At 37.0% G+C, this 25463-nt stretch overlaps 1 protein-coding gene across 3 annotated transcripts; it reads left to right on the top strand.

Moving 5' to 3' along the window:
• Positions 1–10962: 10962 nt before the first annotated feature.
• On the top strand, positions 10963–23941 carry LOC109112541. Of its 3 annotated transcripts, none has more exons than XM_042721001.1 (8): positions 10963–11043; positions 13172–13232; positions 13809–13826; positions 16969–17162; positions 18709–18863; positions 19126–19559; positions 19669–19874; positions 23462–23941. In XM_042721001.1, exons 2-8 carry the CDS (start codon positions 13217–13219, stop codon positions 23657–23659), a joined length of 1221 nt encoding a protein of 406 aa, XP_042576935.1. In that variant the 5' UTR covers positions 10963–11043; positions 13172–13216; the 3' UTR covers positions 23660–23941. The 3 variants fall into 3 exon arrangements, with proteins under 3 accessions (XP_042576935.1, XP_042576936.1, XP_042576937.1); XM_042721002.1 differs by lacking the exon at positions 10963–11043 and adding an exon at positions 16628–16652; XM_042721003.1 differs by lacking the exons at positions 10963–11043; positions 13172–13232; positions 13809–13826 and adding an exon at positions 15533–16652.
• Positions 23942–25463: the final 1522 nt, after the last annotated feature.

The raw sequence follows: 25463 nt of genomic DNA, 5'->3' as shown, positions 1-25463 counted from the left end.
ATAACAACCAATGACCGTTATACAAAGTGATTTAGAGACTTTAAGCTCCAAGGCTAAAAATTCAAACTGTTTAACTAACGATATTGATAGCAATACATTAACTTGGTACTGGTTTTTGATGTAGGTTGCTACACCCCCAACACTGTAGGGCAGTCAGTCCTAAAAACATTATAACCACTTATATTGATTTCTTTTTCCGAAACCGATTTACTTTACCAGGTTTCAGACAAGATGATTACATCAGTATCTGTAGTGTGAGCCCAGATACGCAACATGTCCATTTTAGGAAAAAGACTGCATACATTCAAATGAAAGAAACCAAGACCAGACCTTTCTTTAAAATCTGCCGGGGTGTTAAAGCCTATAGGGGTGTCTGGACCTGGGTTTGGTTGCACATTTCTTGACATCAACAGTAATAAAGCAATTAAACATTTTAGCTTAAATGATTTCTTGTGCGACTCATTGCTTTTCCGACCAAAATTGGAGTAACATCATGATACTAAACAGACAGACCAAGTCAACAGTGTCAGAGGGGAAAAATAGGGGCAGAGGGAATGATGCGACATTAAGTAAACAACCAAATGCGCACGTGCTTCACACTGTATTGGGAGCACTCGACTGGAATAGCCATCCCAGTAATAGGTGCCCCCAGAGATAAATAAGTACAAAGAAAAAATAAAACAGAAAAAGGCAAGGAGCAACCACTTCTTTCTCTCCATGCCCATCGCACCACCCAGACATAAAAAGACAGAATATTACGTACCCCGGCAAAAAAAAAAAAAAAAAAAGGCATAGGTATGATGTCAAATTTGTATGGCCTGAGAAGGTAAAGTTCAGTAAGGGTTATATGATTTTCGATGTAGACCGATGATGTTGCGTGTCGTCACTCGTAAACAGGAAGCCCGGCGAGTGAGGCAATGCTGCAGGTAAAAAAAGTTAAAATCAAAGCCAGCCGCCTCTAAAACATCAGGCTACATCTCAAAAACCAGCAGTAAGAACAAGGAAAAAAAGCACTTTCCTTCATCATGAAGAGATCAGGCCCATCAAACTCAGTGACACGTCTGAACTCGACCAGGCACCGACCAGTCAGCATGAAACAGATCCTCCAGAAATGGTAAGTAAGCCACGGTTCCAAATTTCTGTACCAGCTTGATGGTCGTAACCACTTGTTCAGACTGGGATTAAACAGATACTGTGCGTTTTTTTAGAATGCACTGCAAGGACTAGCGCAGTGCCAGTTCACTGAGGATGTTGGTCTCAACTTAAACTATATGGATTTGCGTCATAAAAACAACCATTGAGTATGACAAATACTGACTCTACATTATTGTTATATTTTATGAAAGCTCACAAAATGAACAGTTGGTAAATATCCCATGAACAAACAAACATCAACCACTAAGTCACGCACAGACAAAAAGACATGCTGCCATCTTGGATGAAGAATCATTTGCTGTTAAGTAAATTTAAGTAAACGCTATTGAAAAGATCGTTTTGTCGTGGTTCATTCCTCCCACGCATCCACATAGGCCAACGCATAAATGAAACTAACTGCACACACGACAGTATTTATGTTGCTAGTGATAGGAGATGTTGTTCTCTTGTCTGACCTCTGTTGAATAAGATACGAACCGGAAAAAATGAAAAAAATTTAACGTCAAAAGAAGGTGGAGTTTCAGAACACACCCACTGATTGCGTAACCGCCACGGACCAATGGAAACTCAAAGGTGTTTAGGAGCCAAAACAAACTCCCCCAGAAAGTTCACTTTGGTCAGCTGTTTCGAACTGCCAAATTGAACTCAAAATGAACTTTGTTTTGGCCTGATTTTGTTCGAAATTACGTCATATCAGTTCGTTCTGATATGTATCTCGGGGCCTTTACAAAAGACAAAAAGAAACAAAAACCTTATTATAAAATTTCTCATTGACATGTCTCTATGAGAATTCAACTGAATCATATGGCAGTGACTGTAATAACTGACATCTTACGCTGCCCACCACCACTTTTAAGAAAAAAATTAATCAAAGAAAGGGCGTTATATACGCTTTCATGTATATAATTTCTAAGCTCTACAATACCAAATTATATTTGTGGTAACAAAATTACATTAAGGCATAAACCACCAGTTAAAATCAATAATGTAACCAATACCTGTCGATTTGTAAAACATCCAACCTCCTTGTAGACTTTTCAATTTTGGAAATTCATCCTCAAGCTGAGAAACAATCTAAACAAAACAGACAGCACCCGTAAGTCTACAACATGCTACAGTTTGCTTTTTGGTTTAAAAAAAAAACAAAAAAAAACAAACCTGCACATTTCAACTCACAAAACAGTTTTGTATGTTACTACCTCTGTTGAAAGTTGTCTGGAAGACTCAGAAGTCTTTTACCCAGGCCTGCATGTGCAAACTCTAGGTCTTCTGAGCCTTTTGGAGTGACAAGGGATGGTTTAGGCAGGACATACATCTGAAAATCTGTTATGTTCACACAGGTTGCAGGTGTTGACATGAAACGTCTTTTCCCTCTAGGCAGATCAATTTGAGACTTGAACATACCAGGGAACCGCCTATTTCACCACACATCAAAGAAGAAAACAGTTTGAGTCTTACGAAAGACAAAAAGAAACAAAGACCTTATTATAAAATTTCTCAACGACATGTCATCTTTCAATACAGTTAGGGTAACAACATTTTAAAGTCAGAGATCTGATTACCTTCTTAAGCCCTATTCGCACGGGATTAGTATTATCTAGGGACCTTGTGTAATCTTAATTCCATGTGGTGCATTCGCACGGGATAAGCGAAGCCTGTAATTTTACTCTGATTTACTGACTTATATCCTGGATACCCGGATGTCGATTATTTGAGAGTCGGGTTTTATGGTTTTGATGGTTTAATATTAAGATTATCTGGATGTCAAGGCTTTGAGAGTCACATTTCACCAGGTTAAAATAATATCTCAAGCTTTATGCTTGATTTATTTGTAACACATTAACCTCAAAACCTTTTCAGCTTTCTCTTTCTGCAAATTGAATGATGTAGCTATATGACAGCACCCAAAATACTATTAAACACTCCAACGCATCTCCATTCTTCGTGAAAGATGGATAAAAAGGTGCACAGGAAACAAAAACCTCGAAAAATTATATACGACCCACCAAATCCAGGCCAAATCACAGAGATGTTGATTCGCGCTGGACTAATATTATCACAGGACCTCGGTGTTCTGCGAAATATGGTAGGTCTTTTGCGGGGGAATTTTTACTTTACAAATTACAGACATGGCCGATTCGCATGGGATTAAGATCACAGACCTCCGCAATTATTACAAATGACTGGAGGTCACCAGGTAATACTAATCCCGTGCAAATAGGGCTTTTAGTCTGTGAATCAGATTGGAGTGGAAAAGGAGAAAGGGTACTGACTCTTGCCCATGGATACTGTTGTGCTGTTCTCTGCTCTCGATGAACTTGGAGACAGGTCCCTGGCTAAAACTTCTACGAGAGCTCTCGCAGCCAATTCCACCTCAGATGACAATGCCAATGAAAAGCTCATTTTATTATCCCTATAAACTAACGTTCAAAAGTTTTGGATCAGTAAAACTTGTAATGTTTTTTTAAAGAAGTCATGCTCACCAAAGCTGCATTTATTTGATCAAAAATATAGAAAAAAAAAAAACAGTAATCTTGCCAAATGTTATGTCCATGAGGCCCTCTACTTTAGCCAGCACAGTTTCCTTACTGCAACCTGTATGCTTATCTGTATGTGTGAGGCAGGCGCAATGATATTACATAGCACCTGAAAATAGGCTTATTGGAAGTTACCTAGCTGGGACTATTTTTAGGCGCTGCGTAATATCATTGCACCTGCTGCACCTTTGGTACAGCAGCAAAGTTCCTTGGTTATTACGCCGGAATGAGAGTATAGTTCCTATAGAAATTGATTTATTATTTGATTCCACAGAAAGGCAGGATGGTGTAAATCAACTCCTAGCACCACAGTCTGAAGCAAGATAACCAACCAACTCTTTCAGAGAACAGCTTTCAACATTAACACCATTAGAACAATTATTGACAATTTGAGTTACCATCATTGAGAAGAGATTGTCAAATTTGGGGCAAATAATCCAGATTGATGGTCAAAGAGATGCACAGCGTGACCCTCACATGTAAAGCCATGAGAGTAAACAAGATCGTTGGATTGACTTCCCCCTACCTAGCAGAACCAGACTGAAATTCCTAAGGGGACCTTTTAACCTCTGGTCCCCACACAGAAAAACCTTATGTCAGAGAATGGCACAGGAACTGTCTCTTATAGATGTAGTTGCACCAATATGAACTCAAAAAGACTTATAAATGAATATCAGTCCATTGCTTAACTCCATATTCATTTATGTGTAACCCACACATTTGACTTTAATGTTTCTAATCACTTATTGTGTATGTCTTTTTAAATAACTCTTGAATAGCTTAAGGGATCATATTCATGTTAAGTATGTGTGTGTTCGAAGCTTCTTGCTTGAAACGTTTCTGACCATCAGTTATTTGTCAAATGTATCATATTCTTGTTATAGGAATCATGTCCAAATTATACCCTGCAAGAGCGGGAAAATTCGGACCACGAGCTTGATAAGATAACATATGATTTATGAATGGGTGGGACAAACAATGCAACACCCCGAGAAAAGACAATATCTAATTGGTCAAGACAACATTTGAGGTGTGGCCAAAAGGCCAGTTTAAATACTCAGGACACCATCAAATTTTGCTTTTAGCTTTTAGCTTGCGTTTAGCTTTTGCTATCAGTCATGTCAGCTTTTAGCTTTTGCTTTTAGCGTTTGGTTTTAGTCATGCTTTGTCATCACTTTTAGCGTTCTTTGAGTGCTGTTCCAGTGTGCTTCGGCCTGCACGCCTGCTGCTACTTAGCCACGATGAGAAGAAACACCACCTAGTCTCGTCAAACTTTACTTCTATTCTTTTACTTTAGTTTCTTTTCTTTTCCGTTTGAGAGTTTCCCTCAAGTTCCTTCTTGAGGAGCACGTCCACGAACTGAGCGACTAAGCTGCCATCCTCCACGCCCTCTGTATATTCAAATGTTGTTTCTGCATGATCTCGATTCAATGTCGGTCAGCTTCTCTTGCATTTCTCGGTTCTTCCGTAGCATTTTCAGTAGTGCAGAGCTCACTTCTATAGACCACGTCTCCAGCTGTTCGATGCGTTATTCTGCTTCGGTAAGCCTGCCTTGTTGTTTTTGAATTTCGTTATTATTCGTTGACAGTTTTTCATCTATTTATTCTTAGAACTGAGCGAATTCCTGTTTCATGCTATTCTTGAATTCTTCAGAATGATCTTAATTCGGTCTTCATTTCTGTTCTCAAGTCATTGATTTGCCTGCTTATAGTTTCAAGTCCAATGGGGGCCTTAGCCTGTTCGCCTTCAAGTGTAAGCTTAGCTTCCCCCGCATCGTCACTCCTTTCAGACAAGGTACCTGTGTCGTCGATCATACTTTGTTCATTCCCCTTAGTTTGATTACTAAATGTTTTCTGACCCTTTGTTTTGGCACCCCCACGCATTTTAAATCAGAATGCGAGTTTAGATTTTGAATTTTAGGGGTTAAATCTGTCTGACTGTCGGAAGCAACTGATTATGCAGCCGTTCACGCCGCCATGTCAATGGGAAGTCCCCAGAATTACACAATGTTTTTGAGGTTTTCAACAGTTTAGATGTGGTGTGGTGTGGTGGGATGGGATGTGGGGAGAGAGGATCTTGGTTTCAGTAGGTAGGGTTGTGGATGAGGTTTCAGAGGGGGTGAGGGGATTGAGGGCTCTCACAGCCTGGGAGGAAAAGCTGTTAACCAGTCTTGGAGAGCGGGCTCTGATGCTCCGGTACCATCTTTCTGATGGCAAGAACTGGAAAAGACTGTGGGAGGGATGGGTGGGTTCCTACACGATACTGGTGGCTTTACTGGAGCATTGTGCAAGGAAATGTCCAGAATGGAGGGGAGAGGGATCCATTGTGCTTTATAAATAAAATAAATAAACAAACCGATGATCTTTGGAGCTGTGTTCACTGTCTGTTGTAGGCAGCTGGTCAGCACATTCTCAATGGTTCTCTTATAGAATGTGGTGAGGATGGGTGGAGGGAGACTTGCTCTTTTAAATTGGCGCAGGAAATGAAGCCGCTGTTGCACCTTCTTGGAGAGTGATGTAGTGTTGGTGATCCAGGTGAGGTCTTGTGTTATGTGCACTCCCAGGAATTTAGTGCTGCTGACTCTCTCCACAGTCAAGCTGTCAATGGTCAGTGGGGATTGGTCAACAGAGTTTCTCCTGAAGTCCATCACAACCTCTTTTGTCTTACTCACATTGAGGGACAGGCTTTCTGCATTACACCATTCAACCAGTTGTGCTACTTCCTCTCTGTAGGGTGTTTCATCATTGTTGCTGAAGAGACCTACCACAGTTGTGTCATCAGCAAACTTGATGATGTGGTTGGAGTTGCACCTGGCAGTGCAGTCGTGGGTCAGCAGCGTGAATAGCCCTATAATCCAAACAATGTATTTAAAAAAAATAGCAAGCACTAAATTTTAGCTTGTATGATTTCTGTGCTAAATTACCTACACATTCCTTCAAGTTGAATGTTGAGTCCATTGATAAGCATCATATTAGCTTACATCCACGTTGGTTCCGTTTCCATTAGGCTACATTAATTTTGATTGAAATTTAAATGATTTTATGTAGAAAACGTACTCCGTTACTAACGTAACCTCGGTTCCCTGAGATACGGGAACGAGTACTGCATCTGGTTAAAGACGCTATGGGAGAAAAACTCTTTTTTTTTTTTTTTCTTCTGAACTGAGACCTTATTCAATTACGCAGTGAAACTGCATGGCCATCAGTTCGTGGAATGGATAGAAACAAACCAGTGGCTCGGCAGTGTTGCTGCACGAACCTATGGCTCCGAAGCCCGCCAAAGCCCACCAAAATGGGTGGTGCCTCTGGCTATATAAGCGGCTGCTTATAACTTATGGTGCTTTAACCACAAGTTATCAAGTGAATGCATCAAAGCACATTTTCACAAATAGCCATCAGCTTTACCTTGCTGATATGTTATATTTGATGGCTGCGGTCTGTGGAAAATGAAAGAAAAACACTGTAGTAAAAATAATTAATATTCCCAGAAGCAAATTTAGTACTTATGAAGCTGTCACTTTCAAGCCTATGAGCCTCTGCTTATATTTACATTGAGCTTTGCAGTATTACACCATATTTTAGATTTGAAACATTTAACAGGTGTGCAGTATTATTAATATAATATGAATCATGTGTTATATTACCTTAAAGAAATGGTGGTTTACTTTCCATTGGAGCATTACAAGTTGAAGCCTGTTTCAGTAGGGGTTTACTGTATATGCTAAATGTCAATATTCTCACATTATTTAACATTTGTCACAAATACATTTTTAATTCATATTTTAAAATTCCTTTAATAAAACAGCATGGATTTTTGTCATGCACATACTTTGTCATTCGCTACCTGTACTTTAATTTGACAGAGTATTACGTTGGAGAAAATATCTGTCTACGAATCAAGAAATTGTTGCGTATTTTGATGAACTCTTTCCTTTATTTTAGTCAAACGTGAGGCACTGTATGATTTCATTTCCATTATTTAGACCTTACTAAAAGAAGAACCAAATGAATAAAGTCAAGTTTTATTGTCAGTTTGCTACATGTGTGGACATACAGTGGAACAGAGGACCATGGTGCTACATAAATAAACATAAATATAAACATACAATACTACACATAAGAACAATTTTTAAACCTATACATAACTAACTTACTGAAAGCGGTAATCAAACTATACATATACTATAAATGGTTACACTTTATTTTGATAGTCCACTTTAGACATTCTGCCAACTATAAGTAACTTTGTAACTACACGTCAACTACATATCAACTAATTCTCATTCATTTGCAACTACATGTCTACTAACTCTCAGAATAGACTGTTAGGGTAGGTTTAGTGTTAGTGTTAGGGGTAGGTTTAGGGTTAGTATAAGTTAACAATAAGTTTACAAAGAAAGTGTTAGAAGATATTAAGCAAACAGTCTACTAATACTCTACTAACTGCTAGTTGACGTAGTTGCAAAGTTACTTACTGTTAGTAGAATGTCTAAAGTGGACTATCGAAATAGAGTGTTACCGTATAAATAGTTATATTTGAAGTAGTTTCAAAGTTAGTTAGTGTTTGTAGGTTGTTTAAATTATAACTGTGCATGATACTGTGCAAAAGAGGTGTTTAAAGTTAAGAAGCAAATAGTGCAATATGATTTGTGGTACATTCACAATTAAACATTTGTCAAGTCCTTAAGTTCTTGTAACAAGAAGTGTTTCTAAAAAAAGTGTCTGGTGCATTTAGAGAGAAAAAGAGCGTGTTTCTACAGGTGTTTTGTCCAGCCCACTCACCTGTTTGTAGCACACTCAGAGTTGCACAATGTTTTTGAGGTTTTTAACGGTTCACACGTGGTACATGTGGTGTGATGGGATGGGAGGAGAGAGGATCTTGGTTTCAGTAGGTAGGGTTGTGGATGAGGTGATTGGAATTGAGGGCTCTCACAGCCTGTAGTGCCCCACAAGGCTGATAGTGCTCGAGGTATTGTGGCCGACATGGACTGACTGAGATTTTCCAGTTAGAAAGTCCAGGATCCAATTACAGAGGGAGTTATTAAGGCCCAGCAGGTTTAGTTTGTTGATGAGTTGTTGTGTGTGATTATTGTGTTGAATGCTGGCTTCTGGTTTGCACGTGTGATGATGGTCTTGGTGACTGTCAAATCATCAATGCACTTTTTTGATATAAGCACTCACAGTTTCAGTGTACTCCTGCAATTCTGTGTGGTCGTTGTAGGTGGCTGCCTCTTTAAACATGTTCTAGTCTGTTTCAGGGCCGTGCACAGAACTTTCGAGGGGCATGTACTGAAACTGAAGAAAGGGCAACCCCCCAAATTGGTTTTTTCTTAATTATATTCTTATTAGTTTTATATTTATTTCCTATTAATAACAATCATAATAATAATATAGATAATATATAAATATACAGGGTTTTTAGGGGTTCTTTAAACCTAATTACAACAGAAATCTTCTGTGAGCCATGTGCTTGAAGATGTTTATGACTTCACTGTGATCCACTGGGATGTCCCTCTACACATAAAGTTCAATAAAAACATGTTTGAAGAATTTTTTTTTTTTTAGCTATTCTGTCAAATTCTGCTAATTTGTATTATTTGGTTAACATGTTTATGTGTTTCATTGAGAAGAGGGAAAGGAAAAGCAATGAGTCAAGTATTTTTGCATATTTTTTAAATATAATTTAAATAATTATGTCTAACATAATTCCAGTCAAAATAGGAGATTATAAGAAACTATAGCCATGCCGTTACAATAGCATATCCAACATGTATTTACATACCTGACAAAACTTGATACTGTGGAGGACATGGGATGTTGATCTCTTGAAGGTCTCTTATTCACTACATTTTTCCTAAAATAAGCCAGCAGTGAAAAAAAAATATTCAAATATTGTGAAAACTACAGTTACAGTGAAATGTTTGAATTGTGCCAGAGCTCTCCCCTCCTAATACTATATCTATCTATCTATCTATCTATATATATATATAAACAGCTAGCTAGCTAATATGCGCATATTAACAGCGTAAACATGAATTAACCACGTGACCATACAATATTATTAAATGTTAACAAATTAAGTGTATTAGCAATCATAAATCAAAGAAGAAATTTCTTAGAAATATATTTTACCTAGGTGATTAAGATCATCAAATGCAGTTTCGGGGTATTGACCAGCGAATGTGTGCAAATGTGCATTTCGACCGTCATTAAAACACGTCTTCATCAACAGGTTACAAAGTTTGTTGTAGCTATATGGGCGCTCCGTTTTACCTGTTGTAAAATACATTTGGCCAAAATCTCATTAAAAACGCTGTATTTATTCAAACAACAAGATCTTTACCGTTGCAAGACTTTGTTCAACTGCTTTGCAGGGAAGGGTTGCCAGGTTTTCACAACATAACATGCCCAATCGCGTTTGAAGGGAGGTTCCCCATTAAAAATTTCATTCCAGGTGATAAATATACACGTTTTTTTGGCGAGGTTCCACTGGTAAATTTGTATTCCAGGGGATGAATATCAGGTTGTTGAGGTTGCTTCAACCTGTGGACTTGGCAACACTGCTGCTGTGGAACTTCAGTTCATTCAGTCGAGATAGAGGGGGTGGAGTTATATGGTTTTACTGACAGTTTGAGCGGATCCAACAAGATTTTAGTCACAAGCTCTGTTTAATGTTTCATTGGCTAAATATATGTATAACAGACAGAGTAAAGGGTGATTAATAGCATTGATTTATTGAGAGAGAGAAAAAAAAGAAAGAACCCCCTCCTGCCTGCTGAGCCCTACCTGTGCACGTGCCTGGTCTGTGCACTGAAAGCAGTCCTGTAGTGTCAAAATATTGAGAAAATCACCATTAAAGTTGTTCAAATGAAGTTTTTATATATTTACAGTAGGAAATTTACAAAGTGTCTTCATGAAACATGATCTTTACTTAATATCCAATTGATTTTGGATGGAAAATTTGATTTTGGGTATTGATACAAATAAACCTGTGATACTTATGACTGCTTTTTGTGCTCCAGGGTCACATATAAAGTACTGTGCAGAAGTCTCACAGGCATCTTTTGCTGTAATGTGTCAGTAGGAAATATAAGTTTGCATTCATAATATTACAAAACACATCATATTCATTAAAACTTTATTTTTTAGGATTCTAAATGAGTTTTTATATCACTGACGGAAGTAAAAAACAGGAGAATTATTAGAAAATGATTAGGAGGACTTCCAGCGCTATGCAAACTTAAGGCGGAGCTATAGCCCCAGCAGGCCCTGCCCTATAGCAGCACTACTGTATATTAGGCTGGTGTAGTTTGTTGGAGGACAGCTGGAAAAGAACACTGAAAACACCATAGGTGAGTACAACACTATTAGTACACTGTAGTCCAAATTGATGTATTTTATTTGTTGTTGTTAAAACTGTATCAATCACGGCATGTGCATTACATGGGGTTAGTTTTAACATGCCTAGTTTCAATATTTCCACACATGCTAGCATAACGGCATTTACTAGTTACCATATCAACATTATATAGAGAAAAAAAGTGCACCAAAACTTAAAAATATTTTGGAGATATTGCTAAATATTTAACTTGCCATAGTAAAAGTACATTTCTGTACTCAACTCAAATTTTAGTGCTAATTTAAAATGAGACAAATCTGTTATTTATCAGTTTAGATAGTTCTTTAATGCTTTTTGCTAACTAGCAGAAGACACTAACCAGTTTTAAATTCCAGTTGTGCAGATGGCGAATGTTGTAACTTCGTTACAATGTGCCCCGCTACTATTAAACTATGTTATTCTATGAAATTAGCGATATAATTTACAGTATTTACTTTGAGTTTTAATGAAAAGCCACGAGAAACAGGGGAATAAAGACAATCAATGTTTAATGTAAAGCATTTTGGCTCCTTTGTGTGTCCGGTGTGAGAGCTGTGCGTGGAGGGAGGGGAGTGTATGTCTGTGTTTCTTCATATATTTGGTCACATTGTTTTGAACTAGGCTATACTGTACAGCTGTGTGTTTCGATCAGGGCTGTCTCAAGCACGGTTAGAAAGTGTTCGTTGTCAGACTCTAAAATTAGATTATTTTTAGTTCTTAAAAAATGGCATTATTTTATTTGAAAGGTTAATCATTTTACTTTATTGACATAATATTTTAGTTTGTCTTGTGTATATATATTTTTTCATTAGATCAGATAACTTTTTAAACTGTGATATATGGTCATGTTACAACGTTACAATGTACCCCACCTACTGGGCATGTTGTCACATTTCACTTCGATTTTTTGAGTTAAATAAAGGAAAATGTTTACAGTGAAACAAAGTGACATATTTGTACTAGACAAGTGTGAAATTAATGTGGCTAAAAAATAATACTCTTATAATTATACCCACGTGGATTTACACAAACTGAGAACGTCAAAGTGTTAGGTCGTGCTCCGCGCTCCCCTACTCTGAAAAAAGAATTTTATTGCTTTCCAATTTACTTAATTTAAACACAATATTCCAACCCAATTTTTAAAAACATTTGTCACAACATCATTTTTTATGTTCACCCATGTAACTTACTGTCAAAAAACTCATAACGCTAAGGCACCCGAAAATATAATGAAAATAAAAAGCCTTTATTCTCACATGGCTTTACATTAAAAACAATCACAAGTACACAATGCTTTGTGGCTATCAAGCCTTCATTAGGGTGTCACCTGACATAAAGACTTTCTATTTTTCATTATATTTTCAAGTGCCTTGGCATTCTTAATTTTTGATTAATTACAAAAATCCTGAATCCAAAGAGCACTGATTTATGGAATTTATACCCCAATAGCATTTCTTGCATATTTTTGATGTATGTAACTTAATCCATTCAAGTTGGGATTACATGAATAATTTCCCAGCATGCATTGCATAAAACTGCATTTTGAGAGTAATTTCTCAGTTAAGTGTTGTTTCATGTATCTTTCAGTAAAGAGAAAGACTTGATAGTGTTTAATGTGCGCTTTGAGATTTAGAAGAGTTTGATTTTTTAGTTTTGGTTTTACCGTTGTTCAGAAGCAGGGGTGCCGCTAGATTTTCTGGGCCCCCTGTCTAAATTTTAGCCTGAGCCACGATCGCGTTCCCTTTTCAGAGTAGTGCGTTTGCTTTGGTTGTGTGCGATAACTTTTTTAAACATTCTGTTGAGCTCTGAAAATATAACAATTTTGTGTAAATGATAAATGAAAGTCAGATTAACTAAAAATATAAGTGGAGAACTTAAATCAAAAAATGTAACTTTTTCATGTAAAAGTCATGTTTATTTAACATGCTGAGTAAACATAACCAATAACCAATTTTTTTCAGTGTACTAAAAAACATTATCTGATTACTGAAAATATAATATAAAAATGAGGTGATTGTAAATTCACACCTTCGGTTACAAAATTTTTTTAGGCTTATTTTTTGTTGATTCTTTTTACATCACATCTTTTCTCATTATTTTAGAGTCCTTACAGTTGGATGCTGCCAGTGAACGTTCATTAAGAAAACATGGCTAAAACCACAGGTAAGACAACTTCCAATTTAAACACATTCATTTAGCCTGAAATAACAGTTCTGTGCAGAGGTGGACAGTACTTAAGTGTTTTTACTCAATCAAAAATACATATCTGTAGTTTACTTTGGAAAAATTTTACTACATAATATTTAGATAAAACCTATATTTCCTTTTACTCCACTACATCTCATAAATACATGTGGTATTTACATGAAAGACCCCAGGAAGGACACACCCTCAAAATCAACAAAATATCTTTAAACTCTTAAAACTTTATTATGATCTGCTCTACTGTTGAGATGTGGTCATTTCACCAATCACATCAAATGACCTGAAAATATAGATTCTTTGTTTACGTAAAATGTGGTCTTTTGGTGTGAAACCTTGGCACAGACCTTACAGCTGTGTTGCGTTGAGCTGATAAACACATAAGAAGACAGTGCTGCAGTGCATGCTGCTCATTTAGAAACACTGATGGTAGTCTCTTTTTTGGTAGTTATGTTAGCACATGAATATGTTCTATTTGTAGCTATAGCTGTTCATTTCACTGTTGATGCCACTCTGTATTTTCTCTTTTTATTGCAGAAACCTCTGGAGAGTTAGGTATGTTTATTCTGAAACAAAGCAAACACAATCATAAAAGTCATCGGTAACACTATAAATCATAATGTTTACCTTATCATTACTTAATATCAAGGGCGTAGATTTAATCTAACAGTAGAGGGGACAATAAAAAAAAAATTCTCAAGAGCAATTTTTTGTACGGATAGATAAATATATGTACATAGCATGTGTACATGGCATGGAGACCATGTTTAACTCTTTCCACGCCATTGACGAGTTATCTCATCTTTTTGAAGAAAATGCTTCCCCGCCACTGTTGTACACTCGAAGGGTGCTATTACACATCTTCTGAAGGAGTACAAAACCTCCCGAACAAAAACACATGTGAACAGGATGGAGAAACGAGTGATCTCTTACGTTAACAGATGTATATGAAAAATAATTTGATCATCAGCAATAGACAGAATATAAATGAAAACTGCATAATTTTACGGAGTAAAATGTTGATCCAGGAAGTGGTATATGTCTGTGCAAGCTTTGGAGGTGTTGATGGAAAACGATTTACTGGATTTCTGCTTTGATAATCTCACTGAATATTATCCATATGTAGTTTTTGGTAAAAAAAAAAAAATATATATATATATATATATATATTGGATTTCTGCTTTATATATATATATATATATATTTTTTTTTTTTTATATTATCCATATGTAGTTTTTGGTAAAAAAAAAAATAAACCTATCTAATATTCAAGTGTTGATAAAAAAAAAAAAAAAGAATGCTTTAAGCTAGAATAAAACTGATTTTTTATTTTTTTTTTTAATTATTGTAGTGGATGCTATGTTCTTTTTTATTATAGTGGGGGATATAATTTTTTTGTGAATATTATAAATATCTGTGGAATTTTTTTTCAAAAGTGCTGGTGGGGAAAGAGTTAAATATTAGTTCGGTTCTTAGGCTCATCACGCGGTCATATTATAAATATTAAATTATTTTGCGTCCTCCACATAGTATTTTAGGTTTGGTGTGGGACTGAGGATGTCTCTTATTTAGATATTCAACCGCTGCAAGCCCACTGATCTGCCACTTAACATCATATTCAGCAAAAAATAAAAAATACAAAAATAAATAAAAAATAATGAAAGCAAAAGGGATGTGCTTTCTGCTGTCTCTGCCTGTGAACTTGAGTGCAAAACTCTGTGTATATCTTTGCTTACAGACATAAAAAAATATATCTATAGAGAGTGAAGTGTCTACTTTTAAATGAACCAATTTAAATGGAAAGCAAATTATCTGATCATGTAATCCGTATGAAAACATGCACACATGCACGTACACAGTGAACGACTACTAGTTGACCAGAAAATCCCACCTAACATTAACGTTTTTAATTATACTTTTATATTGCAATAATTTCATATTCAATCTTCAAATTAATGTAGAAACAACAAAGTATATTTTTTTTATATTTGTTTAATGCCATCAGGAAAGTATCACTGATACCAACTGATGTATGGATTTTTTCCCTAATATTAAACCATTGACTATAACTACTCAACATTAGAGTATAATTGAGAACTATCAATTTAACATTTATAAGGCTTATAAGAAAAATAACTTCTAATTTAAGTGAACTTATAACAATATTCACATAAACCCATTATAATAAATGTCATATAGCCTATAGCTACCTGTGCCCTTCAGCAAGAAAATATAGCCTAATTTAATAAAGTTTAATAAAAATAAAGCTAAAAACTACAGAAGTTATTGATTTCCTCTTTTTAATTTTGTTCTTTGATTGACAGACATCACAGCAGCTGGATATTAGTTTATTTTTGCTGCTACTTTAAGAACTGCCGCTGCTGGACTTGATTCGGCTCTGACACTGCTGTAAATGTGACAAATTAATACTTGCGTGCACAGTTTTAAGGCAGCTTTAATCACCATGTTTTGTAACTTCATGACTTAACTGAAGACATAACTACAATGTTGCATACTCGTAGTTTAATTTGGGTTTGAATATGATATAGCGCTTTAATTACAGCCCGCACCAGCACATTTATGCATGCACTTCTTAGAGCATGTGCTACGAGTACAGTATAATGGCTGGCAGGACAGGAAGATTCATGTTCACTGACATATGGCCTGACAGCATCTCATCTAACTGCAGTTCACTGATGTTCTACTGAAGCTCCTTGTCCCCCATTTGGTTTCCACGCTCGTTTGACTTCTTATTATACCTACACCTATTATACTCATTTATGATTCACATTCATAATTTTAGGTGTTTTTTTTTTTTTTTTTCATTTTTCTGATGGGGGGGCAGCCCTCATATAGGGGGTTCCTGTCTTTGTTGGACGACGCTAATCACGGGGTGTGAAAAGTTTTGAGCTTGTCCACTTTCAACCACTTCCAGAGGTAGCTGAAAATGTATTCGACCGGATTGTGTTCATGGTGTAGACGCTCATGTGGTCGAATGTGTCCAAACAGCCACAAAAGCATGCAAGCCAGACAGGATTACAACATTTTCAGCTAAGAGATAAGTTTGTGCTTGGTACGTTTATCCTTTCCAAAACAATGTTCTCTCACCATTCTGGATTTCTAACACACACTGCATAAATGAAAACCGCTGCTGTCAGTATGTTTTTCTGCCGTCTCCGGTCACGTTTATATGTAAATTGTATGCGCCCATTCATTTGCTCACCCATAAATCCTCCCCTCCAAGTAATCAGGACAGAAGTGGTTGAAAGTGGACAAAAGAGACAGCAGGTGTAAACATGTACGTGTCTCCTTCGTCCACTTGTGATCCGATTAACCAATATGCATCTTGATAACAGGTGTAACCAGGGCCTTGGAAATAGGGTGAGTTCCCTTTAAAATGTTATGACTGTGATTCTTGTCCCAGTTCTGCAGGGAGTCCCTAGTAGTGCATATTTTGGATCCTTACACTACAAAAAAAAAAAAAAAAAAAAAAAAAAATTTTCCCTACCAATTGCTGACTTGGTTTCAATCCATGGGTTGAAACCAACCAAGAAGTTTTTTTTTTTTTTTGTTTGAGTGTACTGATTAAAACAAGTTCAAACCAGAATAGCCTTTTATTTGTACAGTATGCTTTTTCATCCATTAGCTATTGAATGCCAATGGGTGTTAACCATCACAAATGTTTGAAATATTTCAGAGATTGCCGAAGACAATGCTATAATGAAAGCAGATTTCATTCAGGAGCTTCTTCCATCTGCGGAGCGAACGGCTCTCCTTTATCACCTGACTTTCCTGAGTCTGGGAGGATTCCCAAAGCTGGAGCGTCTGATCAGAGATCAAGCTATTGAAACACAACTGCTGTTCGGATCCTCTGAAGCCCTTCTGCTGAGGGTATGAGGCCTAATTCATCATAACCATCAATGTCAGCTATCAGCCCTCTGATTTAAATGTTTATTCAGAAAGAGTCTTTCCCCCTTTAACACTTGGATTATGTGGATGCTGTGATTAACTTTCAAAAGGTGCTGTCTGTCACTGTTTTTAATCATTTCTGTGCATGACTGTATAGTAGACCTAGTTAATGCCACATGCACTGTTATATGTTTTATACTGAACGTTACATTTTCAAATGAAAATGGCAACACAATCGTTTTATAAAGTATACGTTCATATGTGTAATATTGGTGAATGCATATCTGTATATATATGTGCATATGTGTGAGTGTATGTATGTAAGAATTTGTGTATTTGTAGGCCTGGAGAGCCGCCACGCTGGCATTCAAATCTAGGTGCCTCAGTCCACAGATTGTGATAGCAACACAGCAAGTTGCCATGTAGACAGCCTTGATCAGGTCCCAGACAGAGTCTACAGTCAGGAGGTGTCTGTGGAAGTGGAGGGAGGAACGCAAGAGCGTCTCGCTGCAGTGCTCTTCCGGGGGAGTTGTTGTTCCCAACAGCGGCCTTGGCTGAGGCCAGTGCTGGTTCAGGGGAGCCCAAAAGAAGATAAGATTGCGATTATTTGGTCTTGGGGCGAGTAGCCGCATTCCAATTTACACAGTTACTCTCTTTGTCCATTCTGGTCTCCAAATCTATCCGTTTTCCTTTGCAAAGCCATGAGCTTCTCCGTAATGGTAACCTTTTTGCGGTTAATAGTCTCAGTCTCAGTGCTGATCGCTCTGCCAACTGCTTCAATCATGACAGACAGCCTTGTGAGGTTTTGGACAGCTGTTCCTGTTTTCTGAATTCCTCGATAAACCAGGGCAAAGCCTAATCCAGTCAGCAGAAGACCTGTTATCATGGTTCTGAATAGGTAGATATCTTCAATGTCCTCCACGGAAAGAGCCGCCAGACACACGACCTGCCACCTCTCCCACGTGTCCATCGTGTAGCCAGCTGCGAACGTTCCTGCAGGGCAGACAGGCTCCCCCGAACCCAAGCTTCTCATCGAGAAGATGGTGTCAATTGCGTTGAGAGACCAGTTGATCAAATCCATGATTTTTCAGTTTGGAGAGCAGTGCAGAGAGAGTCTCTCAAGTATTAGACAATAGACGAGAGGAGAGAGCAAGCAGGGAAGATAAGGGGGAGGAGAGGGAGAGAAAATGCATCCGCCTTCGTTGAGAGCCAAACGAGAGGAGTCTTTCCAAAGATTCATCAAAATCAGCAAAGACTGGATTCACAGATAGAGCTTGCTTCAGTCCATCACAGGAAGAAAAGTGCAGAGAAGGCAAAGCTAGAATACCATGCAACTGGGTGGAAAAAAATGAGAAGCAGTCTAAAAACGATGTGAGCCACAATTAGTCATGACAGAGTCACATAACTTCAGAAGTTACTATACTGTTCACCGATGTTTTGAACTGTATACGGTTGTGTAGTCACTGTGAATTGTCATGACATACTAGTCTATCACATGATTAACTTGCTGATTGATGTTGTCTCGTAGTGTGTCGGCACAAGTTCCAACCTGGTCACCTCCCTGTTTCCAATGTTGAAAACGGCTGTGGTGAAGAACAAACCCGATTTGGCGAAGAAGTACCTGAAGAAAGCTGAAGACTGGATCACTGACATCATAACACAAGTGGATGACATTGTGAAGAGGTGAAAATATTATCTTATATTATAATATCTTATAGCAACTGTAATTCAAAGGGGAAACACATGGGTGATTTTATAATTGCAAGTAAATTTGATGTCCAAACTGTGATAAGGTTCCTCCGGTATGAAAGTGCCTATTGAACTGTTGTATTGAATTACATTTGTCCTCAGTAAGAAAATTGTTCAGCGTCTTGTCTTGTGCAAATGAAATCCGGACCACATCACTGTATTCAATTATTTACTTGAAATGCACTGTATTATTCAGGTATGATAAACACAACCAAAGTGTGAAAACATGCACCAGTGATGTGTATCAAGAACAAGCAGAGACCAAAGAAGAAAAAGATAAAAAATCTGATGAGATGAAGGGTCTGGAGGTTGCTGTCGCCAAGCTCCAACTGGATCTGAAAAAAGTAGTCGACAAAGTGGAGATGAATGAGAAACAAATTAAAAACAACACTGAGGAGCTGAATAGCTTCATCAGTAGATTTCAGGAAGAACATGGCCACTGGACTGTGAAGTTCCTTGACGCTTTTAGAGGCTATCCAAATGCTATGAAGGAGCCTACTGCCATTGATCTGGATAGAAAACTGAAACAACTCGACTCTGAGAAGAGCCTTCTGAAAAATGAAGAGTGGAACATCAAAACCAAGCAGCTTGATCTTCAGCTGCAGCTGGCCAACTGTAAAATACGGATGGGTGAGCGTCTCTCTATGATTTTATTGTTACAAACATACAGTAAACTCATCTGCATGTATGTTATGCTCTTGACATGTTCTTCACAATGATCTCTCATAAATCATTCCAGGTGAGATTCCCAACCCTGACAACCTGAAGGAAGTCCAGCTGTGTCTTTCTCAAATCCAGCAAATTCTGGTTGATCTGAAAAAGTTTTGGGAGAAGGTGGATGCTATTCTGAGCACGCTGAGAGATAGAACCTTTGCTGGGGAAGAAATGGTTGACATGGAGGACATGAAGGATGAGTTCATAAGCTCTATTGAAGATGCAGCAAAGGTAAGTTAGACGTTGAGCAAATGTTCCTGATGTGATTTGATTATGCCTTGCATGAATTCTCTGAGTTCTCACTTTTTTTTGTTTATCCATAATATGTTTAAATTATTTATTATTTGGATATATTTTTTTATTTTTCATTAATGCAATTATCTAATCAACCAATCACATGGCAGCTGCTTCAATGCATTTAGGGGTGTGGTCCTGGTCAAGACAATCTCCTGAACTCCAAACTGAATGTCAGAATGGGAAAGAAAGGTGATTTAAGCAATTTTGAGCGTGGCATGGTTGTTGGTGCCAGACGGGCCGGTCTGAGTATTTCACAATCTGCTCGGTTTACTGGACTAACATATAACTGTTTTTTTCACGCACAAAACCATTTCTAGGGTTTACAAAGAATGGTGTGAAAAATGGAGACTTTGTCTCACAAAAACATCCAGTATGCGGCAGTCCTGTGGAGTGTTAGGGGGGGAGAAAATTTAAATCACTATAGGTTTCTGGTAAGTGAGAGGTAACAAAAAAATGCCTTGTTGATGCTAGAGGTCAGAGGAGAATGGGCCGACTGATTCAAGCTGATAGAAGAGCAACTTTGACTGAAAATAACCACTTGTTACAACCGAGGGATGCAGCAAAGCATTTGTGAAGCCACAACACGCACAACCTTGAGGCGGATGGGCTACCAACAGCAGAAGACCCCACCGGGTACCACTCATCTCCACTACAAATAGGAAAAAGAGGCTACAATTTTGCACAAGCTCACCAAAATTGGACAGTTGAAGACTGGAAAAATGTTGCCTGGTCTGATGAGCCTCGATTTCTGTTGAGACATTCAGATGGTAGAGTCAGAATTTGGCGTAAACAGAATGAGAACATGGATCCATCATGCCTTGTTACCACTGTGCAGGCGGGTGGTGGTGGTGTAATGGTGTGGGGGATGTTTTCTTGGCACACTTTAGAGCCCTTAGTGCCAATTGGGCATCGTTTAAATGCCACGGCCTACCTGAGCATTGTTTCTGACCATGTTCATCCCTTTATGACCACCATGTACCCATCCTCTGATGGCTACTTCCAGCAGGATAATGCACCATGTCACAAAGCTCGAATTATTTCAAATTGGTTTCTTGAACATGACAATGAGTTCACTGTACTAAAATGGCCCCCACAGTCACCAGATCTCAACCCAATAGAGCATCTTTGGGATGTGGTGGAACGGGAGCTTCGTGCCCTGGATGTGCATCCCACAAATCTACATCAACTGCAAGATGCTATCCTATCAATATGGGCCAAGATTTCTAAAGAATACTTTCAGCACCTTGTTGAATCAATGCCACGTAGAATTAAGGCAGTTCTGAAGGCGAAAGGGGGTCAAACACAGTATTAGTATGGTGTTCCTAATAATCCTTTAGGTGAGTGTATACTCTGATTAATAGTGTACAGCTGATGCTATATTTTCCAGAATCCAAAGCAAAGAGTTTTGTAGTGTCTAATCGTTGAAAGTTATAACCATCTTAACTAGAATAAGATGAAGATGCCGTGTGACTTTAAAATCTTCAAGTCAGAAATGACAAAGAGGAGATAAACAGTATTATAACATTATCCACGTTTATGATTTTATTTACATGTTTACTTATCTTCTTTGCTATTTACTTGCATATGCAAATGAGCATATTTATATAACCTTAAGATTGAAAATCTACACTTCTGTAAATTAAATACAAGACAAACTGTAGGAAATTCTAATGTATTGGGTCACATTAAAACCATCTTTTGACAAAATCAAGTCAGATCAAGTTTTATAGTTGTGTAAATTAAAAATGTGAGGATATTATGTTGTTTTTGGTCACTTGTTTTGTGTTACTTCTACATTTTATCACAAGTTACACACTTTAATATTCATTTAGACATTAGTACTGTACTACATTTTTTGACTAGTAGCCTAGTAAAAATATAGCATATTTTTTATGTAATTTTTTTTAGTAATTAATGGGTATGCCTAAGGCACATTATCCCACAAAGATTCTGCTACATAAAAACTACAGTAAGCATCTACACACTTATCAGTTTAAAAAATTCTGAAATATGTTGTGAGTTAAATAATTGTATTGGGATAGGTTGATGATATTGTGAGGTAGATGTGTTATTTGCAGTAACTGCAGTCACCTTTTATTTGTTGAATCTAGATATCAAATTTAATACATTTAGAATTGATTCAATTATTGCATTATTTTTTTGTAACACTCAGAATTTTAAAAATGTATAAATTAAGATGTTTCATTGTTGGTGTATGTTTTCAAAAGCATTTAATATAAAATGTTTCTGTTGTTGCACTTCAATAATATATACGGATACAACAATGTCTCTTTTTTATATTTTTAGGATTTTGTCATTGTTTGTGTTTGAGAGTGTGATTGTCATATCAGGGCTCCTCATTGTTTATACTCGCAAACAAGGGTCATTTGGGTTTAAAAGAGACTCAATACAACAAATTCATTTGGGAATTATTTTTATTTCATAATGTGAAGTACAGTTATATTTTATTGTGATTGCCTTATCTTTCTTTGCATGTAATCATTTTTTCATTTGTCCATTTTGGAGGCACAAGCATAGACATTTCTACTGCTTTGAGTTATTTAAGCCCCTTTCACACTGCGATTCCGGCAAATACACGGGTAATGTGTCCCGGCATTTGTACCCGGGTCGCTAGATTTTGCACTTTCACACTGCCAGTGATTACCCGGAATATGTGCGTGCGTTCACACACAACCCGTAAAGGTCCCGTAAAAACACGTGATATCAGGGTGAGACGTGTAATGTACGAGTCGAAAACGCTAGGCACGTTAACTTTCACTGAAGCTGGAGAACGATCTCAGCTTCAGCGCGGAAAGTGAGGAACTAACTGATCTCTGCTTCGTTACAGTTTGCGCATATTTGTTTCATCGCGAACGTTGATGTGCCTTCAAAACACGCTAAAAGAGTCTACGACACGGCATTAGTTCTGGCTTTTGTTCACACAGCGCTCGTTCCGGGACTGAACCCGGCAATGTTACTAGGTCCCCGACCCGGGTTCAATCCCGGAATCAATCCCGGGACGTGTTTGCTTTCACACAGAAGTCGACCCGCCAATGTTCCGGCAATTTGCCAGGTCCGACGTGCAGTGTGAAAGGGGCTATGGTAAGAGAAACCATAGGTGAATTCCAGGCTAATTCTCAGTCTATCAGCTGTGGGACTTCAGGCTCCTGCTCCAACTGAATAAACAGATAACAGCAGGAGGGGTTATTTTCCATCGAAAAAAAACTTAAAATTGAGGTTAAATATTTGGAGACTTTGGATGACTTTAATTATATCTTTACAACCATTCTTGGCTTTAAAAGTTTAAATTAAACTAACCCTTTAAAATCATCATGAAAAAAATTAGGATTTTTTTTGTTTTTTAGATTTTTTTCCCATGTATCATTGCAGTGTTTTTATTATTATTATTATTATCATCAGTGCAGCTCCTTATTGAAGTTGAAACTAGTTCAGTTATGTCCATGTGTTTAATCAAATATATTTTAGTAAATGTGATTAATGGTGGCATGTCTATCTTTCAGTACTGGAAGAAATTTGGTGTGTGCTGTCAGAAAGCTCAAGGCGTCTTCAGTGTTCAGTCTAGAGATGCATATAAATTCCTGGAGATCAATCCGTCTTCGCTCTCTGAGGAGGAGAGGAACCAGCAGTACTTGTCTATCACGGAGAAGCTGAAGAAAATCAATCTAGACCCGCCAGCACTGAGTGACACCCAGATCTGATGCTTCCTGAATGCTCCTTACACAAATCAATGCATACAGCTTCTCTTGGCATTTTCATAATTCTGTGTAATCTCCTGTAAATTGTTCTTGAACATGTTCAATTACAGTTCTACATATGCATGTTCTTTAACAAGTTGATGTTAGGAATATTATTTAGATCAATTTATGGCTATCTCTTTCAAAATTGCTTTGCATTTTTATCATGCTGTATACAGATCTTGTGGTCTGGTCATGTGATTAATGTCTATGTCTCACAATAAAGACAAAAGGCATGAAACATTTCATTGTAGCCAAATACTTCAAAAAGCCAATTCTAATGCTTCGTTTTACGATAAATCACGGATCATTACAGTTCTGCTTCCATACATAAATCATGTTAATAGAGGAGAAAATATATGTTGATATCTTCTCTAGAACACAAAAGAAAACAAAAATGCAGTAGGAATTGTGGAATTATTTTTAACTGTAATGCAATATAAACATAACCCTTGTCTAAACGAATTTACTACATTTGGTATTAATCAGAAAATTAAAGCCATTCTGTAATAAACAAATTATTTTGAGATGCAAGGAAATGCAGTGAAAGTACATTTGAAGTACTGTATTATGTAGCTCACATGCTATGCTAAATAGGCTCTGTGACGTTATGAACCACCATTTGATTGCAAAACTAGGAGCATGAAACTTGTGTATTGTCTAGCAGCCAATGAGATTAAGAAATGCAACTGAATAATAGTCTCCATAATGCCCTGTCAAGGCTGTAGGCTGTCCTAAATATGCTTGAGTGTGTGTGTGTGTGTGTGTGTGTGTGTGTGTGTGTGTGTGTGTGTGTGTGTGTGAATCTTGCAGTGGTAAATTTATTATTTTAAGAGTTTAACCTTAAATAATTTACCAGTTTAACAGTATTAGTTCTCTATCATCCAGTTCCAGCTCCAAATTACCTAGAATAGATTATTAGTATTATATATCAATATTACCATTATTAATTCTACAGTACCTGTGCCAGCTTCAATTATATTGTATCAAAATTGATGCTTGATAGTGAACTGTTTCAAACTCACAATTACTGTAATAAAGACCAAACATTAAAATACAAAAATATCATACTATATTATTATAATTTATTACTACTATTACTAATTTGCATCTACTCCTATTTATGTATTTGAAGAAAGGCACAATTAACAAATAATATGATTTATTAATATATTCCGCACTCAAGCACATGCATTAAGTTTGCCACAAAGCACAGGCAGAAGTAGCCTAATAATTGTGAAAAATGAGACATTTTAATTATTTATTAATAAACAAATGTTTTGTTGTCGGCTGCAAGATGAAATTCACAGTGCTGACTGATCTTAATAATTTTCACACAAACACTTGAATATGAAAAATAATACAGCACATTTCTTTTAGGTTACAGTACGGGATCCGCATTAAAAAATAATCTTCACAAATCTACAACCGAGACAGATGCAGTTGTAACCTGTAAATTGAAGACTGTTTGACGTTTTTAAAATGATCTAAAGGCCGATCTCGCTCCAAATCATTGATCATTCATTGTTCTTGTTCAAGATTAAACGGATGCTTGACTCTTATAAACTTGTTTTAATAAATCTCTTTTGCATTAAATAATAAAGATATAAAGCAGGTTAAGTTAAATATTATTGTACAAATAATTATAAAATGCTATAAACTGCGAATAAGATGGAAGTTTCACATTTTGCATGTGCATTAAAGTAAATAAATTTTTTTAAGATAAAATATGTAGACAAATAAGAATAAATGCTGTGTGTCGCACTCA

This window comes from Cyprinus carpio, chromosome B3 (assembly GCF_018340385.1).
Source record: "Cyprinus carpio isolate SPL01 chromosome B3, ASM1834038v1, whole genome shotgun sequence".
In the NCBI taxonomy this organism is placed as follows: domain Eukaryota; kingdom Metazoa; phylum Chordata; class Actinopteri; order Cypriniformes; family Cyprinidae; genus Cyprinus; species Cyprinus carpio.
The sequence above is the reverse complement of the archived record's forward strand: the minus strand, read 5'-3'. Positions and strand labels throughout refer to the sequence as shown.

Coding starts and splice junctions, on each gene's coding strand:
- LOC109112541 (XM_042721001.1), top strand. Junction 17,163..18,708: donor CTGAAGCCCTTCTGCTGAGG/GTATGAGGCCTA, acceptor GTTGTCTCGTAG/TGTGTCGGCACAAGTTCCAA. Junction 18,864..19,125: donor GTGGATGACATTGTGAAGAG/GTGAAAATATTA, acceptor TGTATTATTCAG/GTATGATAAACACAACCAAA.